The sequence below is a fragment of the Hippichthys cyanospilos genome, chromosome 19, assembly GCF_059441005.1.
Source record: "Hippichthys cyanospilos isolate Australia breed blue-spotted pipefish chromosome 19, RoL_Hcya_1.0, whole genome shotgun sequence".
In the NCBI taxonomy this organism is placed as follows: Eukaryota; Metazoa; Chordata; class Actinopteri; order Syngnathiformes; family Syngnathidae; genus Hippichthys; species Hippichthys cyanospilos.
This window is the reverse complement of record NC_142387.1, coordinates 16,763,970-16,789,737: the sequence shown is the minus strand read 5'-3', so window position 1 is coordinate 16,789,737 and position 25,768 is coordinate 16,763,970. Positions and strand designations below refer to the sequence as shown.

Sequence of the window (25,768 nt, the reverse complement as noted above, 5' to 3'; positions counted from 1 at the left end):
GGGTGGAATTTTTGTCTCATCTACGTGTCCGCGCGCGCCACCTAACAGCCCGGGCCGCGTTGGCGTGTGTTTGCAGGTGTGCTCACACCCTGTGCGTTTCCGCGGAGGAGGGCGCCGGCCAAACGACGCGCGACGGCAAAAGTTACGTTTGCGCCGCCTGTCGGCCTCAGAGGGCGGAAAGCGTGCCCGGTCCCGCCCGAGAGCTTCGGCTCACTCCCGCGCGCTCGCCCGATGTTCAAAGGACCGCCGAGGAGATCCCCGTTAGTACTGCCGCTCGCAGCCCGGTCAAGCCGTCAGGTTCAGAGCGGGCTCTGGCGACAAGTGAGATTACAGGACCGTCGCGGGAAAATCCAACACCTTCCCCGACCGATGCCGCAGAGCGCCGGCAAAGTCCCGCCGCATCCCCTTCTGGTCCCGGCGCGCAAAGGCTAAGTCTAGCCCTGTCTCCGTCCGACCCCTCAGAGCTCCAGCAAACTCCAACATCTTCTCCTAGCTCCAACGAGCAAAGACTTAGTCTCGTCCTGTCTCCTTCCGACCCAAGTCCAACATCTTTGCCTCCCAGCCCCACAGAGCTAAAACGGAGTCCGCGCTCATCGCCCTCTCTTCCTACAGAGCCGCAGCAAAGACTAAGTCGAGAGCAAACTCCCACTTACGCTCCGGAGGGGGCGGGACCGTCTCCTTCTCACCCCGCGGAACAGCCGACGCAAAGTCCGGAATCATCCCCTTCCAATACCGCGAAGCTCAGACTGAGTCCAAAGGGGTCTCCATCTAGCCCAACTGACCCCCATCAAAGTCCCGAACAATGTCCCTCCAGTTCCACCGTGTCGAGACAAAGTCCGGCGGCATCGCCCGCGAACCTCGCACTGTTCCCACTTAGTCCGGGGCCGTGTGCCTTGAGCCACGCGGAGCTTCACCAAAGTCCTTCTTACGGTACCGAGCCGCGGAAAGGGTCAGCGATACCTCACTTTAACCCGACGCAGATCGGCCAAAGCCCACCGCGGTATCCATCTGAGCTCATGGACCTCCGACTATCGGATTCTCACCCCGCAAAGCTCCATCTCGATCTTGCTCCGTTCCCTTCTGAATCCGCAGACTTTCAGCAAAGTCCAATCTCATCTGTTTCAAATGCCGCGGATCTCCGACAAAGTCCGATTCCATCCAACACGACGGATCTCCATCTAAGACCAACGCCATCCCCATCCGGTGTCAAAGAGCTCAATCTAAGTTCGGTACCATCTTCGCCGGTGCGCACATCCTTGCAGCAATATCCGGCCTCGTCGCCGCATAACAGCACTGAGTCGCAGCAGAGTCCACTCCCAGATCCTGAAGTTGCAGAGTTCCAACATAGTCCTACACCACGTCCTTCTAATGTCACAGAACGTCATCTATTTCCAGTCTCGTCTAAACCAAAGTCCCCAGACTTCCCACAAAGTCCAGAGTCATCTCCCAACATCCATGCAAGTCCGCTGCCGTTTCCGAACGTCACAGAGAACCGGCAAAGTCCAACATCATCTCCTTTGAAAATCACACAGTTTCAACAAAGTCCAATGCCATCTCCTAACAGAACGGATCTCCATCCAAATCTCCTCCTGTCTTCTAACGTCACACTGCTCCAGCAAAGTCCACTTCCTTCTCCTACTGAGCTCCGACCTAGTCCGGTCCCATCTCCTAACGTCACAGAGATCCAGCCATGCCCAACACCGTCTCCTTCTAAGTTCACGCATCCTCAGCAAAGTCCGGTGTCGTCTTCATCAAAGCTCACAGAGCCTCCGCAAACCGGAGCTATTTCTTCTAACAACGTCACAGAACTCCCCCCAAGTCCAGTCCCGTGTTCTTTGAATATTACTGACCACCAGCCAAGTCCGACGGCATCTCTTTCCAATGTCACAGAAATGGCTCACAGGACATCAGCATTATCCTCTGTCCAAGACCTCCCACAAAGTCGAGATGTCACCGTGCTCCATCAAAGTCCAGTTCCATCTCCTTCAGACATAACAGAGCTCCATCAAAGTCCAGTCCCATCTCCTTTGAATAATGCGGACCTCCAGCAAAGTCTAACATCATCTCTTTGTAACGTTACAGAAATTACACATAGGACAGCACCAGTATCTCCCATCATCCAAGACCAACAACAAAGTTTAAACGTCACGGTGCTCCATGTAAATCCAGTTCCATCTTCCTCAAACAACACAGAGCTCCATCAAAGTCTGGTCCCATCTCCTTCTAACATCGCAGAACCCCATCAGAGTCAAGTCCCGTCTCCTATTGTCGCAGAACTCCAAAGTCCAGTGCCATCCCCTACCATCTTAGGGCTCCATCAAAGTCCAGTCCCATGCCCTACCATCTCAGGGCTTCATCAAAGTCCTGTCCCATCTCCCTCTAACATCACAAAACTCCATCAAAGTCCTGTCCCATCTCCCTCTAACGTCACAAAACTCCATCAAAGTCCTGTCCCATCCCCTACCATCCTAGCGCTTCATCAAAGTCCAGTCCCATCTCCCTCTAACATCTCAGAACTCCATCAAAGTCCTGTCCCATCCCCTACCATCTCAGGGCTTCATCAAAGTCCAGTCCCATCTCCCTCTAACATCACAAAACTCCATCAAAGTCCTGTCCCATCCCCTACCATCCTAGCGCTTCATCAAAGTCCAGTCCCATCTCCCTCTAACATCTCAGAACTCCATCAAAGTCCTGTCCCATCCCCTACCATCTCAGGGCTTCATCAAAGTCCAGTCTCATATTCTAACATCGCAGAGCTCCATCCAAGTCCCGTCCCATCTCCATCCGACATCAATGAGTGCCATCAAAGTCCAGTCCCATCTCCCTCTAACATCACAGAACTCCATCAAAGTCCAGTCCCTTCGCCGACCATCTCAGGGCTTCATCAAAGTGCAGTCCCATATTCTAACATCGCAGAGCTCAATCCAAGTCCAGTCCCATGTCCATCTGACATCAATGAGCGCCAACAAAGTCCAGTCCCATCTCTGTCTGACAACAGTGAGCGCCGTCAAAGTCCAGTCCCATCCCCTACCACCGCAGTGCTTCTTCATCCAAGTCCAGTCCCATCTCCTAACATCACAGAGCTCCATCAATGTCCGGTCCCATCTCCATCTGACATTGATGAGCGCCATCAAAGTCCAGTCCCATCTCGTAACATCACGGACCTCAATCGAATTCCAGTCCCATCCGCATCTGACATCAATGAGCGCCGTCAAAGTCCAGTCCCATCTCCTAACATCACAGACCTTCATCAAATTCCAGTCCCATCTGCTTCTGACATCAGCGAGCGCCAACAAAGTCCAGTCCCATCCTCTACCATCACATTGCTTCGTCAAAGTCCAGTCCCATCTCCTACCGTTACAGTGCTTCATCAAAGTCCAGTACCATCTCCTACAATCTCAGTGCTTCGTCAAAGTCCAGTCCCATCTGCTACCGTCACTGTGCTTCGTCAAAGTCCTGTCTCGTCTCCTAACATCACAGAGCTCCATCAATGTCCGCTCCCATCTCCTTCTGACATAAATGAATCTAATCTTCCTGCTCTCCGTCAAAGTCCATCATCTCCTTTCAGTGTCACTGAGCTTCCGCAAAGTCCAGTCCCGTTTCATTCCAACATCACTAAGCTTCATCACAATACACTCGCGTCTTCCTCGAACATCACGGAGCTGCGTCAGAGTCCACTCCCAGCTCCTGACATACTGAAGCCCCGTCAAAGTCGATCAGCGTCTCCTCCTAATGTCAGTGAGCCCTCACAAAGACCGCCTTTGTCAGAGTCCACTGCGCTTCAGCAGAGTGCAGTCCCAGCTCTTTCTTTTGGCACAAAGTTGAAACTCAGTCCAGCAAGCTCCACAGAGTTTCAGCTAAGTCCAGTACCATCTACGACAGCCAATGCAGAAGTCCATCAAAGTCCAGTGTCGTTGCCTTCAAAAGCCGCCGGGCAAACGCAGAATTTCAAGTCATTAGCGCTCGCTCCTCTCCTGGATGAATCAAGTGCCGAAGAAATTCAACAACTCGTTGCACCTTCTTATCCTTGGGAAGCAGATCTCGTCCAAAATTCTACACCGCAATCTCCCTCGTGCCCAGCCGAGCTTGTAGCGACCGCCGAGCTCCGGGAATGTCCTGCTCCGTCTCGGTTTGGCCCGAGCCGATTGGAGAAAGACCCACGGGTCGATCGTGTTTGTTGGGAATATAAAGAAAAATGTGGCAGGTCTCCCGTACCTCAGATTTGTTCAACCGCCCGTCCTTTGCCTTCCGTTTCTTTGGACTCACCGCAAAGCACCATCCTTTCGACGTCTGAACCATCTCGACCGAGTCCTCCATCCGGCCCCTCTGTAGACTCGAGCAGGGAAAAGCTCGCGATCACGGCATCTCCAGAAAGTCAGCCGCGGGATGTTCCCACCCGCGATCTGAGTTTGCGCGGGTCGGAAGGTGACAAAGCGAAGCCTGAGGTCATCTGTCCAGATGGCCCCGAGCGAGATGGTGTACCGCCGGTGAGACGGCGCGGCCCTGCCGAAGAAGCGGCGGTGCGCCCGACCCATCGAGCGAGATGCAGTCCCGAGCCGCGCGAGGGAACGTCACCTGCGCGGGATGTCGAAACGGCGGCGAGTCGGGAGAGGGATCGCCCTCCTAGCGCGGCCCGTGGATTTGAGCCGGCCGCGTCCTCCGCGCCCAGACCCCGTTCAGCTCCCAGCAGCCCGTCAAGAGCCCACCTCGGTTCCACCCCACGTAGTTTGTCGCAGCCCGTCAGTCCGGCGCCGATGCCCTATACGCAGCCTGCCGGGCCTCCGGGATTGCGCGAGCTCGCTCGCGGTTCTGTCGCGCCTCCGACTCTCTCTCAAGACGGCGGTAGCGCCGAGCTCATCTCCGGCGATGCCGCGCCTCTTAACGTGGATGCCCACCCGTTTGAATCTGTTGTTTGGCGTTCCTCATCCCCAACGCCTTCCCATCGGCGGAGAGAGCCGCCGAGTCCCCTTAGTGTTCTGCCGGCGCCAGCGAGCCTCGTTCGCCGAAGCGCTTCAGCGGATGGCGGTCCTCTCCCTCTCTCGCCTTCTGACGGCGGGACTGGGGAGGGTGTACCCGGCCCTCAAAGCGACTGTCTCGAGCGGGCCGGGGCGAGTGGCGCCGGTCCCGCCATTCCCCGTCCGACCTCCTGTGACTCAAATCCAGACGCGACGGAGGGCGCCGGCAGTAAACATTTCGCAGCGGGAGCCGGTCCTTCGAGTCCGCCGGGTAGCCCCGTGACGCCGGGCGAGCGCTTTTGCCAGACACCCGTTGCCCCCTCATCATTGGACGCCCTCCCACCTCAGACAGAAGTGAACCATCCCTGCCAGCGCTTTGGCCCGGGTGGCTGCGCACCTGATCCCCAACTTCTTCGGGTTGATTCCGGTTCAGTTTGGACTCCGGATCCATCATGGAAGACGCTAACAAGCTCTCGCAGCGAGCCAGCCGCGGCCGGCCAGGCGAGTCCGCCTCACACCGGAGCGTTTCCGGCACCGTTAAGCCCCTTGAACGACGGGGCGGCCGGCGGTCCCGCTCGAGAGCCGGAAGCCGACCCTGCTCCTGCCGCCCTTTCTGAGGAGAAGTCCGCCATCGGTAAGTAGGAATGGCTCAACTTGAAGACTGCCGCTAGTCTGACTAGTCTCTTTCCTTTCCACAGTTGGCACCACAGACCAGGAAAAGGCGATCCACTTGCAGCAGGACCGTCCCGCCAAGACTGGAGTTGACGCGCCGCGAGAGGAGGAACGTAAGCAGCCGCCGGAAGCGGAAGATACGGGGCGGAGCCGGGAGAAAAAGGGAGAGCCAAACCATTTGGAACGGAAGCACGAGGAGCTTGGTGGATCAGGTACGAACGAGTTTGCGAGTCGCAAGGACCTCCGGCTGGAAGGCCACCGTGTTCTCTTGTGTCTCAGCAGGCGTGTGTCCGTCAGCCGGCGAGCCCGCCATTGCGTCCCCCTTCCTGCCCGGCTTTCGGATGGCCACCTCACCCTCCCCTCCGCCGTCGCCCGTCACCCTTCCACACGCCGACGTCTCCTCTGAGGCGGCCCCGCCCCTCGGCGGGGGCGTCAGCCCACCCCGCGCCGACTCATCGGAGAGGGACGCCCCCACCCTTGACCTGCCGGCCTCTGGGCCGAGTCCGGAGGAGGCCGGGGGGAGCGACGGGGAGGGGGAGCCGTCTTTAGACGCGGAGGTGATGAAGCTGATGGGCTCGCCTTCTCCTCTCACGTCCCCCCGCCGCCCGTCCGCCCTCGGCCCCGCCCCTCTCAACACGCGGAGTCTCAGACCTCCTCCTCGCCCCTCGCCTCCGTCGGACGAGCTGTCCATCCGCCTCAGGCAGTCTCCATTTTCCACGGAGGCCTCGCCCGAAACCTCGCCCGTCAGGGTCCCCATCACCCCGCCACCCCTCTCCCCCCCCCTCTCCCCCCCTCAGCTTTAGTCCACCGTACGAGGAGTCGCTGCCCCTCTGCAAGGTAAGCCTCAGCATCTTTAAAATCCAACCGCTTTTTTTCCCCTTTCAGCGTTGGAGTTGCATTTGAACGTGATGTTTTCTTTTTCAATTTCCGAGTTTATTTTGAACGAGGTCCTCTTTTTTTGTTTTCTTAAAGTCAAGCAGTATATCTATCGGTATGACAATATAGATAAGTGTGTGTATTTGTGGTCCTTGCTTGTCCGCCGGCCTCTCAGACGCCTCCGCCCACCGTGATCCCGCTCACCCGGAAGATCGGCATGGGCAAGCCGGCCATCTCCAAGAGGAAGTTCTCGCCCGGGAGGGCCCGCGCCAGACAGGTGGGTCGCCGCACCGCTTGCCCAGTGGTACCGGAAACCGGACTTCGCTTGCACGCGTGCAATGTCGTAGTAACGGCATCTTCTTCTTTACTGCCCCTCGCATTCATGCGCACCCCCGCCCGTTCCTCTGTCTTCCCGATTCCGGCCTGCCCCCCCCTCCCCCGTCCAACCCCTTACCTCAGGGTTCGTGGTGGAGTAGCGCAAGGGCGGCGAGTCCCCCCTCGTCCTCCCAGGACTCTATGGGCGAAGGGGACAGCCCCAAGTCCCGTCGAGCGGACTCGCCCCTCTGGAGCACGAGAGCGGTAAAGGAGCCGCGGCCGACCCTCGATGACTTGCCCGCCCGAGCTGTGCTAACCCCTCGCCAGTCGACGCGCCGACTCGAGCGGTCGACGTTTAAGGCGGCCCGTGCGTTCCGGCAGGGTCGCGGCTCAGGCTTTCCTGGGAGGAGGCGGTCCAGAGGAGGAGGAGGTGTCGGAGGGGGGCGAGGGGGACGAGGACGGAGTAGAGTTAAGACGCAGGACTTTGTGGCTGTCTCGCCCGCGGTAAGAGCTTTCGCGTGAGCGTGTGTGTGTATAATTACTGAATGTACGGCATACACATATATATATATATGTACATTTAAAAAAAATCTATATGTATGCAAAGCAAGCAGTGATTCCAGTCGAATCGCGGGGCGCCGGTTTCACCGGCCCACCTTTGCGTTGCAGTACGGCTTTGCAGAGTCGGTCCCGCCCAAGGAAGAGGAGGAGAACTCCATGCACAACACGGTGGTCATGTTCTCCACCTCGGACGCCTTCACGCTCCGACAGGTGAGCGGCAGTAAAAGGCCGCGGCGCTCGACCGGCCCAGTCACCTTGCTCCTTGCGGCGGCGGCGTAGGACATGTGCGTGGTGTGCGGAAGCTTCGGGCGAGGGGCCGAAGGCCGGCTGCTGGCCTGCTCGCAGTGCGGCCAGTGTTACCACCCGTACTGCGTCAACGTCAAGGTAGCCCCCCCCCCCCCCCCCCCCCCCCCCCCCCCCCCCCCCCCCCCCCGTCCTCTCGGCCTGAGCGCCGCCGTGGGCTTTGCGCAGGTCACTCGGGTCATCCTGACCAAAGGCTGGCGCTGTCTGGAGTGTACGGTGTGCGAGGCGTGCGGCGAGGCCAACGACCCGGGGCGACTCCTGCTGTGCGACGACTGCGACATCAGCTACCACACCTACTGCCTGGACCCGCCCCTGCACACCGTCCCCAAGGGGGCCTGGAAGTGCAAATGGTGGGCCCTTCGTCCTTCCTTGCCGGCAAACGCGAGATATCTCTCCACGCAAAGCGCGAGCGCGTCCTCCGCAGGTGCGTGTGGTGCGTTCAGTGCGGCTCGGCCTCGCCCGGCCTGCGTTGCGATTGGCAGAGCAACTACAGTCGCTGCGGACCGTGCGCCAGTCTCACCTGCTGCCCCCTCTGCCAGAGAGCCTACGCGCAGGACGATCTCATCCTGCAGTGTCAGCAGTGCGACCGGTAACTGGCGCACGCGCGCTCCTGTTCCGAGGCGCCCGGTTTTGGAAGCTCCGCCTTCAGCTAGCGGAACACGGCCTTACGGGGGGTCGCGGCAATGTGGCGCGCCTTTAGGTGGGCGCACGCCCTTTGTGAGGGTCTGACCACCGAAGAGGAGGCGGAGGGGACCGCCGACGAAGGTTTCGACTGTTCGCTGTGCAGGGCGCACGGTCGCGTACCATTCGGTAATGCGCCGGCCGGCCGACGCGCGCCCGCGCCCGATCGGCCGCGTTGTGACGTCGGACCCACGCGAACGTTGCAGGGAGGCCCGACAATTTGGACGCGGCTCAGATCCTCTCCGGGAGCCGCGACGCAGGTGCGTTCCTCCGCGCGTTCCCGGTTCCGCCGTCCCCCAAGAAAACCAGCCCCGACGTGCCTGTGCGCGCAGACGCGAGGACGTACAGTCAGGACGGCGTATGTCTGACGGAGTCGGGCCTCTCTCAGCTCCAGTCGCTGGTCGAACCTCTGGCCTCCGCCCGCAGGTACCGCAGGTGAGCCGAGCGGGTCGCGGCGCGCGGGGGGCACGTACGGACTTAGCCGAAAGCGAAAAGTTCAAGAGAGCGGTCCGCTGACGCTCGGACCCCCGTCTCGGCCGAGCAGCAAGATGTCGATTTCTTGTCGTAGCGGAAGTGGGCCGGGCGAGACTAAGGCAAACACTTAAAAGCGCCAAACAGACATGCTTTTAGTCGCGGGAGGCATTTAAAATGAACGGGGATCTGCACGCATTAACGTATGTTTGTGTTTTTGTTGGGGAAGTGCAGACCATGTCTTTTGTCTTTGCTGTCCGTCAGGTGCAAACCCAAACTGAAACTGAGGATCATCAACCAGAACAGAGTGTCTGTCCTGCAGACCCCTCCCCACCCAGACCCTGGTTAGACAGGCACACGCACACACACGCAATTGTTTGAATGAATTCACATGCGAGCGCCGCGCACGCGTAGGTCACTTGGAGTGTGAGCTGAAGTCAGATTCCAGCCCCGAGAGAGAGCTGGCCCCCGAGGACGACGCCTGCAAAGACGTGGCCAAGAGGAAGAGGAAGCCGTACCGGCCAGGTAACGACCACCTGACGGATGGACTTTTTCAGCTCCGAGAGTCGTCCGACCGCAAGAAGTAGGAAAAGGCTGAAGCTCTGCTAGGGTTTACCCCGCGAGGTCGTCGTGCCTTTTAGGGCCGTCGATGTCACACGCAGCCAGCGAGCGATGCGGCAAAGTATTTGGCGGCGGTCGACCTCATTAAAGACGAGGTCTCAGGTTTGCGCGGGGAGGATCCCTCACGTTCCCGTCTCCTAGGTATCGGCGGCTTCATGGTGCGCCAGCGAGGCGGGAAGGCGGCCGCCGGCGGGAAACGTTCCGGCGAGGCGCCGCAGGGGGACGAAGGTGACGGAAGCTCCCGGGAAGCGCGGGCGCTCCTCGCCCGCCTTCTTTTTCACCGTCCTCTCGCTCGCAGATGGAGCCGAGCGTGCCGCGGACAAGGTGAAGAAGAGGTACAGGAAGAAGAAAACCAAGCTGGAGGAGGCCTTCCCATCTTACCTGCAGGTAAGGAGCCCGGGCGCGCGCGCCGCCGCCGCGGCCTTCTGATCCGCCGCCCTTCCCGTCCCTTCAAGGAAGCCTTCTTCGGTCGGGATCTTTTGGGTCGCATCCGTCAGGCGGACGAGAAAGTGCTTTCGGACGCGGCCGGGATCAACCCGTCGGGAGCGGTGGCTCAAAAAGGACCCGCCCCGTCGGGAAAGCCGACCGACGCCAAGCGGGAAAACCTCTGTGAGTTTGAAGGTCCTATTTATGGACGAGCCGTTCGTGGCTTTGCCGCCTCCGAACGCTCGGGGCCGTTCATTCCTCGCTTTTTCCTCGCTCCGGAAACCGACGCGCTCGGTCCCAGCCCGCTCGGCGGTTCGGGAGAGGAGAAATCCGGTCCCGTAACTCGCCGCGGATCGTCGTGCGCTTTTAGCTCCGATAACGTCGACCTTCGGGAAGCGCCGCGCGCAACGCTCTTGCCGCCCGGCGTTTCCGTCCGGCCGTGAATAGGTTCCCTCCTCTCCGACGTGCTGTGAAACCTTCCTTGGGATTCTCGGGGTGCAAGGCTCCGCAGGAAATCATTCTCTGGCGCGGTTTGTTTTCAGCCCAAAGTTTTTGACGGCCCCCTCCTCCTCTTGCCAGCGCCGCCCGCCGCCCTAACCAAGCAAATGTGGTGTCGTGTCTCTTAGCCGGCCCGGACATCGGCTCCGTGACCCGTGAGCCCACGCTGAGCTCTGAGCAGACAGGAAGCGGCGGGCAAGGTCAGAAAGCGTTGCAGGAAGAGCCTCTGGACGCCATCTTAAACCCCGAGCTGGACAAGATGGTGACGGACGGTGAGTCGCCGCCGAGCGCTCGCTGGCGCGCGCCGCTCATCCCCGGCGAAAAACACGGCGCCGGAAGCGGGCCGAGATGATCCTTAACCTGTTTTTTTTTTTCCTGTCTCTCTCTCGCGCACGTTTGTCTCGCAGGTGCCATCCTCAGCAAATTGTACAAAATTCCAGGTAGGAGCCTTCAGAAGCCATCTCGCTCACCGTCGGCGCAACTCACGCGCCGGCGGCCGTCTTGTCGGCGTGCGCGCAGAGCTGGAGGGGAAGGACGTGGAAGACCTCTTCACCGCCGTGCTCAGCCCGGACGGTAGCCAGCAGCACAGTCAATACGCGCAAGCCGCAAGGGCGCACGCGGGTATGTGCGGGCGCGCGCGCGGACGGGGGGAAGGAGGGACATACAGCGGCGTTCAGTGCGCCGCCTCTCTCCGCAGGCGCCTTCCCCCTGCCGAACGGCCTGGCGGGCCGCGCCCCCGATTCGGATGCCGCGCCCGGCGGCGCCGTCGGCGCCCCGGGCCCTTTCCAACCCCGGCCCGATGGGCGGGCGGCAGAGGGCGAGCGCGACGCCATGTCGACGGCTCAGAGGAGCATGCTGAAGTGGGAGAAGGAGGAGGCTCTCGGGGAGCGAGCCACCGTGGCGCCCGTGCTCTACTGCAACACCAACTTCCCCCAGCTGAGGGAACAGTACCCCGGTACGCGCGCCCTAGCCCTGCACGAGCGCGGAACGGGGATCGCAAAGAAAGACTTTGCCCGTTTGCCGATCCGCGGCTCGCTCCGTCGGACGGCTAACGGGGAAAAGGAAAGTGCGCTTTTAGGAGGCGTGGTTAGCGCGATCGGGCGCAAGCGGAACCCGGCCATCGCGACGGCCGCGGGATAAAAAGGCGAGAGGCCGTGACGTTACGAGCGGCGTTTTTCGAGTCGAGTCAAATTGGAAGCGCGTCGACAAAGACCCCGAACTGTACAGTGCGATGAAATAAAAGGCCAAACGAACGGTGCGCGATTGGCCGCCGGGCGGCGAGTCTCCGCTTTGCCGCCGCGACTCACCCGCGTCGCCTCCCCGTCCGTCTCCGTTAGAGTGGTCGACGAGAGTCAAGCAGATCGCCAAGCTGTGGCGGAAGGCCAGTTCTCAGGACAGAGCGCCCTACGTGGTGAGTGGCTCGCGCCGGCGAGAGCGCCGGTGGCCGTGACCGAGCCGCGTGTGGTCCGGCAGCAACGGGCGCGGGACAACCGAGCGGCTCAGCGCATCACCAGGGTCCAGATGTGCGGCGACCCCATCAAGCGCGCCGCGCCGTGTCCGCCGGCGCTCCCGGCGCCGTACGACGCCATCTGCCCGGACAGGGACCCCCTCCGGCCCCGGGAGTCGGAGCAGGAGCAGGAGTGGAAGTTGAGACAGGTGAGCGGGCTGGCTCGGCGGTCGGGACGGACGGACGGACGGACGGGGCGCGCCGTGGTTTTCCACGGCGTACGTGGGCCGGCGGATGACGATGCTTGTGTGAACGCCGCCCGGCGTGGCCCCCGCCTCCTCTACTAATGTCTCTGATGTGTCATTGAAAAGGGAGAGGTAAAAGACAGATGGCGAGCCGGTAAGAAGAGGCAGGAAAATACAGATAAAGATTGTCCCTTCCAGGCTTCTCTAGCAGGAGGTGGCAAAGAGGCTCTGGTAAGCTCTCCAGGTGAACCAATGCCTTCCTGACGTCCTGCATCCGTGATGGCCTGAAATCCTCTTGCCGCTCGCTCTCATTGGCCGCCTCCGCGGCGGGACGTTCGGAGTCCCGCGGCGGCGGCGGCGGCGGCGGCGGCGGCGGCTGCGCGCTCATCGGGCGGGTCGCTAGTTGAATTTCCTGGCGGCCGCGCGAGGATTTCGCTTTCATGGATGCAGGCTCGTTCCGAGCGACTTCTCGCAAACCGTCCGGACGCATCGTGATGAAGTTGCGAGCCGTTTGCGCGTGCCGCGCGGCTCCTCTTCGTCGTCAAATTTCTGGGGGGTGGGGTGGGGGGGCTTCTCCACCTGAGAGCAGGACCACCTGCCAGGGTTGTCTGAGGCTCCACGTCACGCCCGAGTGATGCCACGTTCACGCGCGCACACTCAAGCGTTTGGGGGTCTTGGGGGGGGCGCGTCTCTAGCCGGAAGGTTCAAGGCTGACGCGCGCCCCACCTCTCTCTGTCCTGTGTCCTCAGCAATTGCGGCAGAAGAGCAAGCAGCTGGCCAAGATGGAAGCCACCCAGAAGCTGGAGCAGGTGAAGAACGAGCAGCAGCGGCAGCAGCAGCAGCTGCAGCTGTCGGCCAGTCAGCGGCCGGACGCCTCGCCCGACGCGCGCGCCCGACACAACCTCCTCCAAGGCTCGGCGATGGCTGACGACGTCTTCCTCAGGCCCCAAGCGCCGCCGCCTTCCGGCTACACGTCCCTTCCGCACTCCCCCCGCTCGCCTCATTCCTCCTCCCCCCTCCAGCAGCCCCCATCCTCCCCCCAGGTGTTCTCCCCCCCACCGTCGCGCCCCGCCTCGCCGTGGGACCCTTACGGCAAACCCGCGGGGACCCCCCGGCCCGCCGCCGTTCAGCGCTGCCCCTCGCTCAGCATTTCCCCTGCCCGCGATGCCTCGGGCTCCCCCTCGCCGGATTACAAAGCCTCCGACGGTTCTCGGACGCTCGCGCCCCAGCCAGGTAAGCCCCCACCCCGCCCTCCCCCCGAGCCGCCGCTGACAGGTTCACCTCTCTTCTTTGTCTCACTCAGGCCCGCAGCATAGCAGCACGGCTATGAAGAGCCCCCCCTCGGGCTCTCAGGTATACCACAGGCCCCTGGTCCAAGGAGGGCTTTTTAAAGCCCCCATGCCCCCGCAAAACCAACCGCAGCAGGATTTGTTTGGCGGCATGGCGCCGGGAGTCAGGAGCCTTCCCCAGTCTCAGGAGCCGGCATTCCATCCGGGGCTGGGCTCTCCTCAGCGCGCCCCCAGGCCCGACCACGGGCAGCAAATGGCCGAGCGCTTCCCCCGGCCGTCCTCCCTGCCCGACGCCTTCGCCGATCCGTCGGAAGCCGGCCCGCGTTGCGAGGGCCCCTACCTCCTTAATAGGCCGCCCGCGCTGCGCCTCGAGCACCTGAAGATGGGGAGCGGACGCCGCCATTCCCCCTCCAACCCCGCGCCGGATCCATACCCCGTGTTCGCCGAGCGTTTCCCCCCCTCGCCGGGCGGCGCGCAGACCTCTGACCCCTACGGAAAAGGGCTCGGCGCCCCGCGGCCCCCGCCGGAGCCTTGCGCGCGGAAAGCGTCCAGCCCCGAGCCCCCGGGGGCCCTCGACTCCTTCGGCTGCGCCCGGGCGGAGAGCTCGACTCCCGGACTCGGGAGATCGCCTCCTGGCGGCGAGACGCAGGTAACAGGCGCTCGTCGCATCGCCTCCTCGTCGGCGACGTCGCGGCCTCTTTAGTAGTCCCGGTGACCTCCGCTGGCGCCCGGCCCTCTGACCTGAGGCAGCCGGCGGCCGCGCGGGGTGGATGTTATGTGCTCTCTCCTCGTGAGCACGGGTCGGAAGGAGAGCCAGCAGCGTTTTGACGGAGGGAGAAAGGGAGGCGACTCTCCGCCCCCAAACATTTATCTTCGAATAGCGTTTGATGAAAAAGTGCTGAACGCGATTGCTTAGTCCACGCCGTCGCTGTGAGAAAAGGGCCCTGTCAAAGACGAGCTGTAGGCTTGCTCGCAACGGCTTCTGCCGGATTCCTTTCAGATCACCCCAAAAAGGGAAGGAGGGCAAACGCCGGTGCATCTTGCCTTTTTCAAACCTCGGAAGTCAGAAGCTCCCGCTTGTCGTTGCCAGTCACCGGGAGGAGCCTCGCAGCGGGACTCGTTCTCCAGGACCCCAAAGCGCCCCGGGATTTCGGACCACCGGTCGGCCGCGACATCCGGAGCCTCGCCGACTGACAGGGCGGCCGACGACGCGGCGGCGGTGGCCGCGGCTTCGTTAGAAGGACCGATGGGCCTGCTCCCGCAGATGGGCGACTCGGAAGAGAAACTGAGACAGGTACGGACCGCTCTCCCGCGAAAGGCTTTCAGCTCGCCGCCCGAAGGACCGCGCTGACGCCGCCACGTTTGCGTCGGCGCAGCGTCAGAAGCTGCGTCAGCTCATTCTCAGGCAGCAGCAGCAGAAGAACGCCTTGCGGCAGGGCAGAGGCGAGGCGGGACCCTCGCCGGTCGCGGCCGGGCCCGCCTCCGGCCTTCCCTGGCCCCGGGATGCCGGCGACCTTTCGCCGACGGAAGCCTTCGGACGTCCCCCGCCGCCCTACCCCGGCACGCCGCGTCTTCCCGGGCCCGTCGGAGTTCACCTCGGGACTTTTGCGGCGGGACAGCCCAGGGGTTTGGCCCCCCAAGCTCCTCCCTTTCCGCTGCGGGGAGGAACGCCTTTGAGGTGAGAGGAGGGGTGGCGGCGTCGGCCACGTTTGCGGTACGCCCGGTCGGCATTTAGAGCGCGCTCCCCTTCAGGTCGGGTCCGCAGGATTCCTTCCCGGAGCCGGGGGCTCCCGCGCAGATGAGGACGGCGCTTCCCGTCGAGCTGATGCCCGTCCGCCCGCCAGGTCTTCACGTTTCGCCAGGTGAGCGGAGCGCCGCCGGTAGCCGCGCCCGTCGTCGGCCGCGCCCCGGCCTCTAACGGAGAACGCTGGCGGCGCCGCTTTGCCGAGGTTAGCCGCGCCCGCCCAGGCCTTCCCGGTCCCGCGGGCGCTCCCCGTGCAGCAGCACAGCATCATGGGTCAGCCCTACATCGAACTCCGCCACCGCCCTCCCGAGAACCGCCCGAGGCTACCCTTCTCCCCGCCGTCGGGCCTGGCCTCGGGGCCGCCGGCCGCGGACCCCCCCGGCCGGCCGCCCGCGCTACTGATGGTGCAACTCAACCAGCGGGAGCAGCACGGCCTGGTCCAAGCCGCCCTGACTCAGGGCAACGACGGCGCCGAGGGCATGGAGGAGCAGCTGGAAGGGGTGGAGTCTGCCGTCAAAGACCTGGAAGACGTGGAGGTGAAAGATCTGGTTGACCTCAATCTCAACCTGGATCCCGAAGACGGTGAGAATCCTCGGCGGAGATCAGAAACGCCGCAAACCCACGGGCGACCGCTCGCCTTCCGGCGGCAAGGTGGCGAGGGACGCGTATTTGACGCTATGGTTTTGCTGTTTTTAACAGCTGGCGATCTCAAGCCAGAGCTCCGCGAGGGATCGGGTTTTGATGGCCGCGTCCATTCGAACCGCTAATTGTAGTTGGGGTGCGGGCTCGGCCCCGTGCGGCGCGAAGCTCTTTCCCCGTAGTCCGCCTGGGGGCAAAGTGTCCTCGGGGCGGCACGCCGCCGGAGCCTCCGTCCTCTCGGTGGACCGACGGGAGCAAATCGTAACGACCAAGAAAGCTAGGCAGAAGTCTGTCCGAGTCCGGATTCGGGGCGCCCTCGCTAAAACGGATGTTCCCTTTTTATTTTTTGTACTTGAAAAGAAATTTGACGATTGGTAACACGTTTGGTATAAAGTCTAGTTTCAAAATGAAAGTCCGTCTATGTCAGGTATCTTAAAGATGCGGTGTCGTTTGTTGGGAGGCAGCGCTCTAAATGTGCCGACTGATGGAGCGGCCCGCGGTAAAAATGTGATGCGGTGGCACGAGGCTTTCGGGGGGATGGCGGTGATCCGAGCTATGGCTTGTCGGCTTTAGGCAAAGAAGACTTGGACCTGGGCCCCAACGACCTTCACCTCGATGACTTTCTGCTTTCGGGCAAGTTTGACCTGATCGCCTACGCCGACCCCGAGCTCAACCTGGAGGACAAGAAGGACATGTTCAATGAAGAACTGGACCTCGGGGACCCTGTAGGCGACCTGAGGAAGGGGGCACCCCGAAAGACGGACCCCATAAATCAGGCGAAAAGAGAAAATGAGGAGAGTGGCCTGGCGGTTCTTCAGGACCGCTCTGCTCCTCTTCCTCCCCTTCCCCATCCCAGAAATCTTCCCAGACCGGATGGAGTCTTGGGACCGGCGTCCGGGCCGGAGACGGCGGGATCCAATGGGCCCGGCTCCTCTTCGTACCTTCCCAAGGTAACGTTAAGGGCTCGACTTGCGTCTTCTTGACCCGAAAATAACAAATCGTGTCCCATCAGGGCCAGCCGGTATGCGGTTCTGAGATTTTGCCCGAAGCGCAGGTCCTGGGGACGGTTCCGTCCTGCGCCCTGACCCCGTCTCCAGGTGAATCCCGGTTCGAGACGCAGCCCCTCTCGGCCGGGAAGCGGAACGCGGCAAACGCCCTTCTTTCTCCCGCGGCGCGTCCAGACCCGCGGGCCGGTTTCCAACAGAGCGCGTCCGGCCCCTCGCCGGCTTACCTGGTTCCTCGCCCGCCGGCTGCGCCGTGCGCTCCGGCTCCCCGGGGCCCCGACTCGCTGCCCCTCCGCCTCCCGCAGCCTTGCCCCCCCGTCGCCCCGGAGCTGGGCCGAATCCAGAACAAGGGCAAACCTCTGCTCCTGGAGGAGCAGCCTCTGCTGCTGCAGGACCTCCTGGACCAGGAGCGCCAGGAGCAGCAGCAGCAGAAACAGATGCAAGCCCTGATCAGACACAAGTCCTCCTCGGAACCCGGGCTCGCAGACTTGGGTGAGAGGGGGCACGGCCGGCTCCGCGCGCCCGCTCCGCGCGCCCGCTCGTGACCGTTTGTGTGCGCGGCAGACTTTGAATCCATCTCGGACCCCATCATGAAGGCCAAGATGGTGGCCCTGAAGGGCATCAACAAGGTTATGAGCCAAGGCAACCTGGGCCTCAACAACATGGTCGCCGACAGGTAGGAGCGCCCCGCCCGCCGCCCGCCAACAAACGGCTTGATTTGCTAAGTTCTTTGCCACTTTGGAAACGGCTTCCTTTTCGCGGAGTCAACATGGGTGGCCTCGGGCCAGCCCGAGACTTTCTGTCGTCGCCCGACGTCTCGTATGCGCTCCTCCTCAGGTTTCATCAGGCTGCCGTCGAGGTCCCGAGTCGGCCCCTCCTCCAAGTGGGACAGGTGCCCTCCTCACGCATACACACGCATACGTACAAGCAAGCGGCCTCAAAGATGTTTTTGAGGCGTTCGCTTTCACGCCAGGTGTCGGAGTATTTACGTTATGAATGTAGTCTACGTAACGTGGGGTATCTTCTGAGAAAAATGGGTTAGGGTTAACCAAGTCAAAACGTTTTAACTCAATAGAAAGCTCGTTTGTGACACTAAAGGAAGGGTTAGCTGCAAAACCGCAATTTCAAACGCTAAACAACGGTGGAACGATGGAAAACGTTGGAACGTGCTGCGGCGCCGGTGTTGGCATCCTTTCCTGTAAATCACTCTAGAATCCCATTCCACTTAGTTCTAGTCCATCGCAAATGCGGAATACCTTATGCCCAGGGAACATGAATCGACCCGTTTCGCGATTCTTTGTCACAATGGCCAACGCAAAGGAACTAGCTGACCGAGGACGTCGGAAGTGCAAGAATTAGCGAACGCCAAAGAGGGGGGTGGGGGGCGTTCTTGCTGGAGAACGTCGAGGGGACAAAACGTAAGTTGAACATCTACCTTGTAATATTAATGAAGGGGTGCCAATAACGGTGAGAGGGACCGTATGTCGCATGTGGAAACGTTAATAAGAAACAAAGATGATTTGCCGGACGGGGCGCGCGCACGGCCGCCGTTGCGCTATGATGCGGCGGGCCGGCCACGCTCCGAAGCGGCGAGTGCAAGCGTCCGGTCTCCCTTCAGGACGCCAACTTGAACCCTCAGCTGGCTCGGCCCAACCCGCCCAGCTTTGGACCCGGCTTCGTCGGTGAGTTCCTCCCCGCGGCGAGCGGTCGCCGTAGCGCTTCTCCGCTTTGTGACTCGCCCCCGCGTGCGCCGCAGACGACTCGCAGAGGCGTCAGTACGAGGAGTGGTTGGGGGAGACGCAGCGGCTCCTGCAGATGCAGCAGCGCCTCCTGGAGGAACGGCTGGCCGCCCACCGCAAGACCAAGAAGGCGCTGTCCGCCAAGCAGCGGACGGCCAAGAGAGCGGGCCGAGCGCCGGCCGAGGACGACGCCGCCCAGCTGCGCTACGTGGCGGAGCAGCAGGCCGCCGTCCAGAAGCAGCTGGAGCAGGTGGGACCCGAGCGCGGCGGCGCCGGCTGAAGGGTTACCCTTGGCGTCCGTCGACGGCGGGAGGCGTCTGCCGGTCGTCGTCGCGGCGCAAAGCTTCGGCCCCGCCTGCCGCCTGCGCTTGGAAAGCTTCTCAGACGCCTCCCGTTGCGCTTCAGATCCGGAAGCAGCAGAAAGATCACACTGCGCTCATCGAGGACTACAGGAGCAAGCGGCAGCAGCAGAGGGACCCCGCCGCCGCGCTCCCCCAGAACGCGGCACCTATGCGGGGTGACGTCCAGAACGTCGTCCACCCCGCTTGGGCGCCCTCGACCGGGCCCCCCGCGCCCGGCTTCGCCTCGGCCGTCGGGGGGCGCGCCGCCGAGCTCTCCGCCCCCGCGCCCCAGGTGAGGGTCCCCCTTTCCCATGCGCGGCCGGCGACACCGCCTGGTCCGAGCGCGGCGCGAGGCTAACCGGCGTCTAGTGTGAAGGAGGCGGACGGCAGCTTGAGGTCGCTTGCGCTCCCCTCCCGCAGGTGGAATTTGACGACAACAACCCGTTCAGCGAGGGCTTCCAGGAGAGGGAGAGGAGGGAAAGACTGAGGGAGCAGCAGGAGCGACACCGAGTTCAACTCTTGCAGGAGGTGAGGCCCGCGCATCAAAGGGTATCGCGCGCAAGATCTTTGGAACCTCCTCCGGTCCAGCCAAAGGTTCCCGACAGAGGCCCTCGTAGTGAATTGGCAAGCGGACACTTGGGCAGCGTGCGTGGTGGGGTGGGCCGGGACTCCCGCCGAATGAAAAAAACAAAACCAAAAAAAACTCCTTACATGGTGAGGACAGCGCCGCCCTGTTGTTTTTGAGCCTATTTGTCGAAAAGGCTCGCCTGCGCCAAAACGGCCCGAGAGAGCGAAGCCCGCGGCATCTGCGACGGAAGCTCGCTCGATTGTTCCGGTCTTGGCGAAATTGAGGGCGGCGGTCGAGGGTCCGCCTTCGGCCGAGCCACGAGGTACTTGACCCGCCTTTGTTTCGCGTGCCGCCCCCCGTCTCAGGTGGAGCGTCAGCAGCAGAGGCCGGCGGATCCCGGCGGGGACGCCCTGCGCCAGATTCCCCTCTTCGGTCCCGACCCGCCCCAGGACTTCCTGCGCTCGCCCGCGGCGGGGGGCCAGGCGGGGGCGCCGTTCCCCTCGCCTCGGCAGGGTTCGGCCGGAGGGCGGCTCGCGCTCAGGGCGGGCGTCTCCCCGGAGGGGGCCGGAGTCTCTCCCGCGTCCCCTCCCGGCCCGCGGGCTCAACAGAGACCACCGGTCGGTAGCCCCGCTCGGCTCCGCCCGCCGGATCCGGCGCCCCCCGGTCAAGCCGCCCGAGGCCACCCCTCGAACGGCGACCCGACCTCCTCCTCGCCCGAGGCCGCCCGGCGCGCCCCCTTCGCCTCGCCTACCCTCCCTCGGCTCTACGTCGACGCCTCGCCCGACCGGGAGGGGGGAGCTCGGACGCCGGCGGCTCGCTCCGATGACGTCGCGGGCCCGGCCCCGGCGGACGCGTCCCTTTCCGCCTGGGCGCGGGGCGGCGCCCGGCCGGCCGACCCGGCTCCGGCGTCGTCCTCGGAGCTGGGGAGGCGGCCGGCCCCGGAGGGAGGCCCGCCGTGCGGAAGCCGCGCCGAGGTCAAGGTGCGTCACGTCGCACGCGCTCTTTATTCCGCCTGAAATGGATGTCTCTATAAGGCGTTTTTCACAAAGCGGAGAAATAAAAAAAGTTACGTCTCTGAAGTAACTATAAAGGATTTCAAAATACAAGAAAGCTCGGAAGGGTGAGGGGAAGCGAGGGTTTGACCACGGCGCCGACTTGACTATTGTGCGCATTTCAACTACGGGCCGCGCTTACTGAGCCGGGTCTGCGGAGCTCGATGTTTCCAACCGGTCAGTGGCCTGCAGGGCCGGAGCACGGTCCGAAGATAAAATCTCTCGAGCGGCTAGTTGGGAAGAGCCTTGCGGAACTGCCGCTTTGGTGTTTTCCTTTCTTTGTGTTGTTGACTGAACCAGAAACGCGCAGTAGGGAAGGCCGTAGTCGGGCGCGTCCGTCTTTCCTCAACGCTTCTTGCCTTTCCTGGCAGGAGGAGCCGGGAATTCTCGCGGAGGCCCGGTTTGCCTCGCCGCTCCACGACCCCGGGAAGGAGCTCCTTCGCCACCTGCTGAAAGAAAAAGCCTCGCCCGAAAAGTTGGCCTCTCCCGGCCGCAGGACTCCCGGCGCGCGCTCCGAGGACGAGGACGGCGGCGCTTTCCCTCCCGACGTCCCGGACCCGTCGGCGAGGAAGAAGCCCCAGCGCTGCAAGCGGGCCGCGCGGCCCGACAACCTCGGCAGGTGCAAGCGGAGGCGGCACGACGAGGAGGACGCGCCGGACCGCTCGTCCCCTCCCTCGGAGCGGCTCGTGACGCGCCTCGCGCAGGTCAGCCGTCAGCGCGCGACGCTCCGTTTGCTCGGGTCAAAGGCCGACCTTTGGCGCGGGTGAGGGCGCGCGAGGCCCTGACGCTGTGGTGCGGGGCTTACAGCTGCACGAAAACGCCTTTTGCGCAACTCGGACTGAAGATCGGTGTAAATGAAGGGGCAAAGAAAAGGCCTTCCTTTATTTAGTACTCAAACGGAACAATATCGGTGACGAGCGACTGTCGAGCGGGCTTTTATGTTTGGGCGGCAGCTCGGTCGGACGCGTCACTGTGGTTTTGGGCCCCCTCCAGCTGTCGGCGCTGCCGCTGATGGAGCCCGTCTCGGGTCCGGACCTGAGCCTGTTCCCCCCGTACGGCAGCTCGTCCCTGGGCCGGGACTCCAGGCTGAGCGGCTCCTTCGGCAACGCCCGCCTGGACGGAGTGGCCGACTACTACGCGCAGCTGGCGTGCAAGGTGGGAGGACGCCCCGCCGGGATTCTGCGCTCGCTCCGCCCGGAAGGACGAGGCGCGGAGAGAAACGTCGAGCCGCGCCTCGTCCTTTCGGAGTCCGATCAAAGTCGGGGGAAGGTCTTGCCGCTTAGCAAAGGAACGTTCGGGCCCCGAGATGCAAACCTTTTCCTCCGAGGGCGTCGGAGAGCGCGAGCGAGCCCGAGCGAGCGCGAGCGAGCCCGAGCCATCGCTTTGAGGCTGAGGCGGGTCCAAACGGAATGTTTGCAGAGCATCCTGGGCAACCCCCCCACCCCTCCGGCCTCGCTGCCGCCGACCCCCCCTCCGCCAGCCAAGCAGAAGCTACTCAACGGCTTCGCCACGGCCGAGGAGGTGGGCGCTAAGGACGGCCGGTCGGGCGAGGGGCTCGCCGCGCTCAAAAACCAAGCGTTCCGTCGGCCCGACGTGGACGTGCCCGCCTCCCTGCCCACGCCGCCGCACAACAACCAGGAAGAGCTACGGTACGGCCCGGCCGAGCGCGGGGCGCGGCGTTCCTCACGCACACGCGTCTCTGTCCCGCCAGCGGCCGGGACGCGTCCCCGCGCGCCAGCCCGGACGGCTTCGTCCCGTCCTCGTCGCCCGAGAGCGCGGACGACGCGGAGGTCAGCAGGTATCCCGACATGTCCTTCGTCAAGACGGAGTCGCTGTCCCCCTGCCCGTCCCCGCCCATTCCCATCATGCCCTGCTCCTGGGGCAAAGGTGCGTGCCTCCCGGCGCGGCCGACGGCCGGCCCTCCGCCTCCGCGCTAAGCGCTCCGCGCCGTTGGCCCGCGTCAGGCGCCGCGCTGAAGCGGGAAGTCAAGACGGAGCCCGAGCGCGCCCCCTCCTGCTCCGCCCCGGACGCGGTGACCGTAGCGATCGCCCTGAGCCCCGGCGCCTCGCAGGTAGGCGGTCGCCGCCCCCTCCCGGCCGTCCCCTCGCCGACGTCCTCCGTCTTCCAGAACGTTCCGGGCGTCATGGCGACGTTGGCCAAGCTGCTGCGGGTGCCCGCCTCCATCCGCTACAGGCTGAGCCTGCACCCGCCGGCTCAGGTGGCGCCGTTGAGCCGGTCGCGCTCGCCCGCTTTCCCGGCGCTCGTTTAAACTGCCGCCGTTTGTGCGTCTAGGCTTCGGCGAGCGGCGCGCGGCAAAGAGCCACCCCGCCGGCCGGTTTGTATACTCGCTCGTCGGAGGCGGCGCGCCGGCGTGGCCCCGCGACTCATCCGGCGCTGTCCGGCGCAGGTGCGAGGACGGGCCCGCTTCAACGCGCCGACGCTCCCGCCGTCTCCAGGCCGCCGTCGTGCAGCTTCTGCAAAGTGTTGCTGGGAAGCGGAGCCCGCAAGGTCAAAGGGTCCAAAGAGGTGAGTCGCTGAACCGACGGCGTCGCGGCCGCCCGAGGCTGACCCCGGGCGCGCGCCCGTTCCAGGAGGGCTCCTCCGCCCTGCTGTTCTGCAGCCAGAACTGCTCGGCGCTCTACTCGTCCGGCCCCAAGGAGGAGGTACCGCGCGGCGTCCCGGAGCGGGCCCGTCGCGGGCCGGCCGGCGACGGTAACGGCGCGTCTGTGTCGCGCCCCCAGCCGGCGGCCCCGCCCCTTCCTCCACACCGCTACGCCAACAACATGTCGTCCATCGCCGTCCACTCGCTCCCGCCGGCCCCGGCCCGGGCCGCCGCGGGCGACTCCCCGCCTCCCCGCTTCCCCTCTGCCTCCGCCGTCACCTCGGAGAGCAAACCGCGCCCGGACGGCCTCAAGGTGAGCAAAGGTCTATTGTGATCGGCGATCGGGATTGGTTCTAATCGTCGACGGGGACGGGACCCGTCTTCCGGCTCTCGAGGCAAAGCCCGCTTCGAGAACGTCGATGGGAAGATGGGAGAAAATGATTATCGGGGCTTCGTGGCCCGCCGGTTCACCGTTGCTCATCTCGCGCGAGGACCGCAGCGGTTTTTTTCTTTCTCTCTCTCGTCCCTTCCCGCGCTTTGCCCCGAGCGTTCTCAGGCTGTCTGTGATCGACAGGTGACGGTGAAACTGAAGCCCCGGCCCCACGCCTTCTCCGAGGGCGACGACTCGCCGGCGAGTCAACGCGGCAAGCGGGCGAGGAGTTCCCGCTGGCGACGCTGGAACGTCAGCGTGGCCCTGAGCAGGTGAGCGGGCGCGCGCGCCATCCGTCGGCCGCGGCGCTTCACCTCGGGCGCTCCCCTCGGCCGCAGGGGCCCGGTGTCGGACGAGGCCGCGCCCGCCGAGGAGGAAGCGGACGCCTTGTTGAAGAAGCTGGGGGCGTGTCTTCGACCCGACCCGCTTCCGGCGGACCGGCGCAGGTGCTGCTTTTGTCACCAGCAGGGCGACGGCGAAACGGACGGACCCGCCAGGCTGCTCAACCTGGACTTGGATTTGTGGGTGAGTGAGCGAGCGAGCGAGTGCGCGGCCACCCGCTCGGGCGGCGGCCGTGGGTCACGCCTCGTCCCCCTCAGGTGCACCTGAACTGCGCCCTGTGGTCCAGCGAGGTGTACGAAACTCAGGCGGGCGCTCTGATCAACGTGGAGCTGGCGCTGCGCCGCGGCCTGACGCTGCGCTGCGCCCACTGCCAGCAGACGGGCGCCACCAGCGGCTGCAACCGCCTGCGCTGCGCCAACACCTACCACTTCACCTGCGCCGTCAGGGCGCGCTGCACCTTCTTCAAGGTGAGAAGGGGAGGCGCCCGGGCCTTCCGTCGCCCGCCGCTCACGTTCTCCACCCGCCCTCCAGGACAAGACCATGCTGTGCCAGCTGCACCGGCCCAGGGCGGGGTCCCCGCCCGCCGAACCCCGCGCCTGGTTGCGCGACCCCTACGACTCGGAGCTGCGCTGCTTCACCGTCCTCCGCCGCGTCTACGTGCAGCGGGACGAGGCGCGGCAGGTGGCGGCCGTGGTGCAGCGCGGCGAGCGCCACCACAGCTTCCGCGTGGGCAGCCTTCTCTTCTGCGCCGTGGGCAGGCTGCTCCCGTGCCAGATGGCCGCCTTCCACGACGCCGCCGCCATCTTCCCCGTGGGCTACCACGCCGACCGCATCTACTGGAGCATGCGCCGCAGCAACGGGTGAGGCCGCCGCAAAAGAAAACCAGGCGCCGCGCCAAGTGTCTCCTCGGGCCTCGAATGCCACGCCGCGACGAGGGGGCGCATGCGCCGTCCTCTACGGCGGGGGCGGGGGCGGCCGCCTTACGGGGACTCTCCCGCCGCGCTCAGGACCCGGCCTGTTCGGTTTTTCCTCCTCTTTACACCTGACGTCCCCTTGCCCCTCCGCGCACGCGAACGGGGAAAACGCGGCTCCCGGGGCGGACGGCTAAGCGTGCCCCGTTGTGCCCTTCAGGCGCTGCAAGTACATGTGCTCCATCGAGGAGCGGGACGCCCGACCGCTCTTCAAGGTCAAGGTGGTGGAGGACGGCTACGAAGACCTGCTGCTGACGGCGCCCACGGCCAAAGGTAAGGCGGCCGCCCCCGCCCCCGCCCCCGCCGTCTGACCCTCAGCCCCGCTCCCCCTTCCCTCCCCCCAGGCGTGTGGGAGCAAATCCTGGAACCGGTGGCCCGGCTCCGAAGCGCCGGCGGAACGCTCAAGCTCTTCCCGGACTTCCTGAAAGGAGAAGACCTCTTTGGGCTCAGCGCCTCGGCCGTCTGCAGGATCGTGGAGTCCGTACGTAGCTTCCTCGCCCCGCCCCCTCGTAAAAGGAGCCGCGCCGACCGCGCGTGCGCGCGCGTGTGTAGTTGCCAGGCGTGGAGGCGTGCGAGCGCTACACCTTCCGTTACGGCCGCAACCCGCTGATGGAGTGGCCGCTGGCCTTCAACCCGTCCGGCTCGGCCCGCTCGGAGCCCAAAGCCGGCCAGGCCAAGAGGTATCGGCGACGCCGTCGGCCCGGCCCGGCCCGACGCCCGGCCCGACCTGACGCCGGCTCCCTCCCCGGCAGGCCCTACCCGCTGACGGGCGCGGCTCCGCGCTGCCAGGGCTCGGTGGGCTCGGTGGTGGGGGCGGTGCCGGGGGTCATCTCGCTGTCCCCGGGCGAGGCGGTGGCGGCCGCCCACCAGGGGCGCCACTCCAAGCTGGCCCAGTACCGCCGCATGAAGGCCGACTGGAAGACCAACGTCTACCTGGCGCGCTCGCGCATCCAGGTGAGGCCGGGCGCTCGGCGCG

At 64.1% G+C, this 25,768-nt stretch overlaps 1 protein-coding gene across 1 annotated transcript in view; it reads left to right on the top strand.

Moving 5' to 3' along the window:
• LOC148408225 (histone-lysine N-methyltransferase 2C-like) overlaps nucleotides 1-25,768 on the top strand; it is a 31,538-nt gene that overhangs the window by 4,775 nt on the left and 995 nt on the right. The window contains 62 exon segments of the mRNA XM_088401837.1: nucleotides 77-5,589; nucleotides 5,654-5,839; nucleotides 5,907-6,403; nucleotides 6,405-6,464; nucleotides 6,679-6,780; nucleotides 6,963-7,082; nucleotides 7,200-7,322; nucleotides 7,488-7,589; nucleotides 7,659-7,763; nucleotides 7,851-8,032; nucleotides 8,107-8,271; nucleotides 8,383-8,492; nucleotides 8,570-8,623; nucleotides 8,696-8,798; nucleotides 9,099-9,178; nucleotides 9,249-9,359; nucleotides 9,597-9,683; nucleotides 9,754-9,842; nucleotides 9,911-10,064; nucleotides 10,508-10,651; nucleotides 10,787-10,819; nucleotides 10,899-11,000; nucleotides 11,077-11,334; nucleotides 11,717-11,790; nucleotides 11,853-12,035; nucleotides 12,198-12,302; nucleotides 12,821-13,304; nucleotides 13,375-14,009; nucleotides 14,451-14,654; nucleotides 14,737-15,038; nucleotides 15,113-15,222; nucleotides 15,315-15,686; nucleotides 16,317-16,693; nucleotides 16,756-16,840; nucleotides 16,925-17,239; nucleotides 17,312-17,423; nucleotides 17,585-17,639; nucleotides 18,366-18,429; nucleotides 18,504-18,736; nucleotides 18,892-19,119; nucleotides 19,248-19,355; nucleotides 19,761-20,375; nucleotides 20,819-21,151; nucleotides 21,441-21,602; nucleotides 21,867-22,096; nucleotides 22,159-22,334; nucleotides 22,412-22,518; nucleotides 22,576-22,665; nucleotides 22,740-22,782; nucleotides 22,855-22,973; nucleotides 23,039-23,110; nucleotides 23,189-23,362; nucleotides 23,624-23,751; nucleotides 23,818-24,004; nucleotides 24,079-24,288; nucleotides 24,353-24,502; nucleotides 24,580-24,681; nucleotides 24,953-25,065; nucleotides 25,137-25,273; nucleotides 25,345-25,472; nucleotides 25,545-25,667; nucleotides 25,669-25,746. Coding sequence (XP_088257963.1) covers nucleotides 77-5,589; nucleotides 5,654-5,839; nucleotides 5,907-6,403; nucleotides 6,405-6,464; nucleotides 6,679-6,780; nucleotides 6,963-7,082; nucleotides 7,200-7,322; nucleotides 7,488-7,589; nucleotides 7,659-7,763; nucleotides 7,851-8,032; nucleotides 8,107-8,271; nucleotides 8,383-8,492; nucleotides 8,570-8,623; nucleotides 8,696-8,798; nucleotides 9,099-9,178; nucleotides 9,249-9,359; nucleotides 9,597-9,683; nucleotides 9,754-9,842; nucleotides 9,911-10,064; nucleotides 10,508-10,651; nucleotides 10,787-10,819; nucleotides 10,899-11,000; nucleotides 11,077-11,334; nucleotides 11,717-11,790; nucleotides 11,853-12,035; nucleotides 12,198-12,302; nucleotides 12,821-13,304; nucleotides 13,375-14,009; nucleotides 14,451-14,654; nucleotides 14,737-15,038; nucleotides 15,113-15,222; nucleotides 15,315-15,686; nucleotides 16,317-16,693; nucleotides 16,756-16,840; nucleotides 16,925-17,239; nucleotides 17,312-17,423; nucleotides 17,585-17,639; nucleotides 18,366-18,429; nucleotides 18,504-18,736; nucleotides 18,892-19,119; nucleotides 19,248-19,355; nucleotides 19,761-20,375; nucleotides 20,819-21,151; nucleotides 21,441-21,602; nucleotides 21,867-22,096; nucleotides 22,159-22,334; nucleotides 22,412-22,518; nucleotides 22,576-22,665; nucleotides 22,740-22,782; nucleotides 22,855-22,973; nucleotides 23,039-23,110; nucleotides 23,189-23,362; nucleotides 23,624-23,751; nucleotides 23,818-24,004; nucleotides 24,079-24,288; nucleotides 24,353-24,502; nucleotides 24,580-24,681; nucleotides 24,953-25,065; nucleotides 25,137-25,273; nucleotides 25,345-25,472; nucleotides 25,545-25,667; nucleotides 25,669-25,746 — 16,003 coding nt within the window.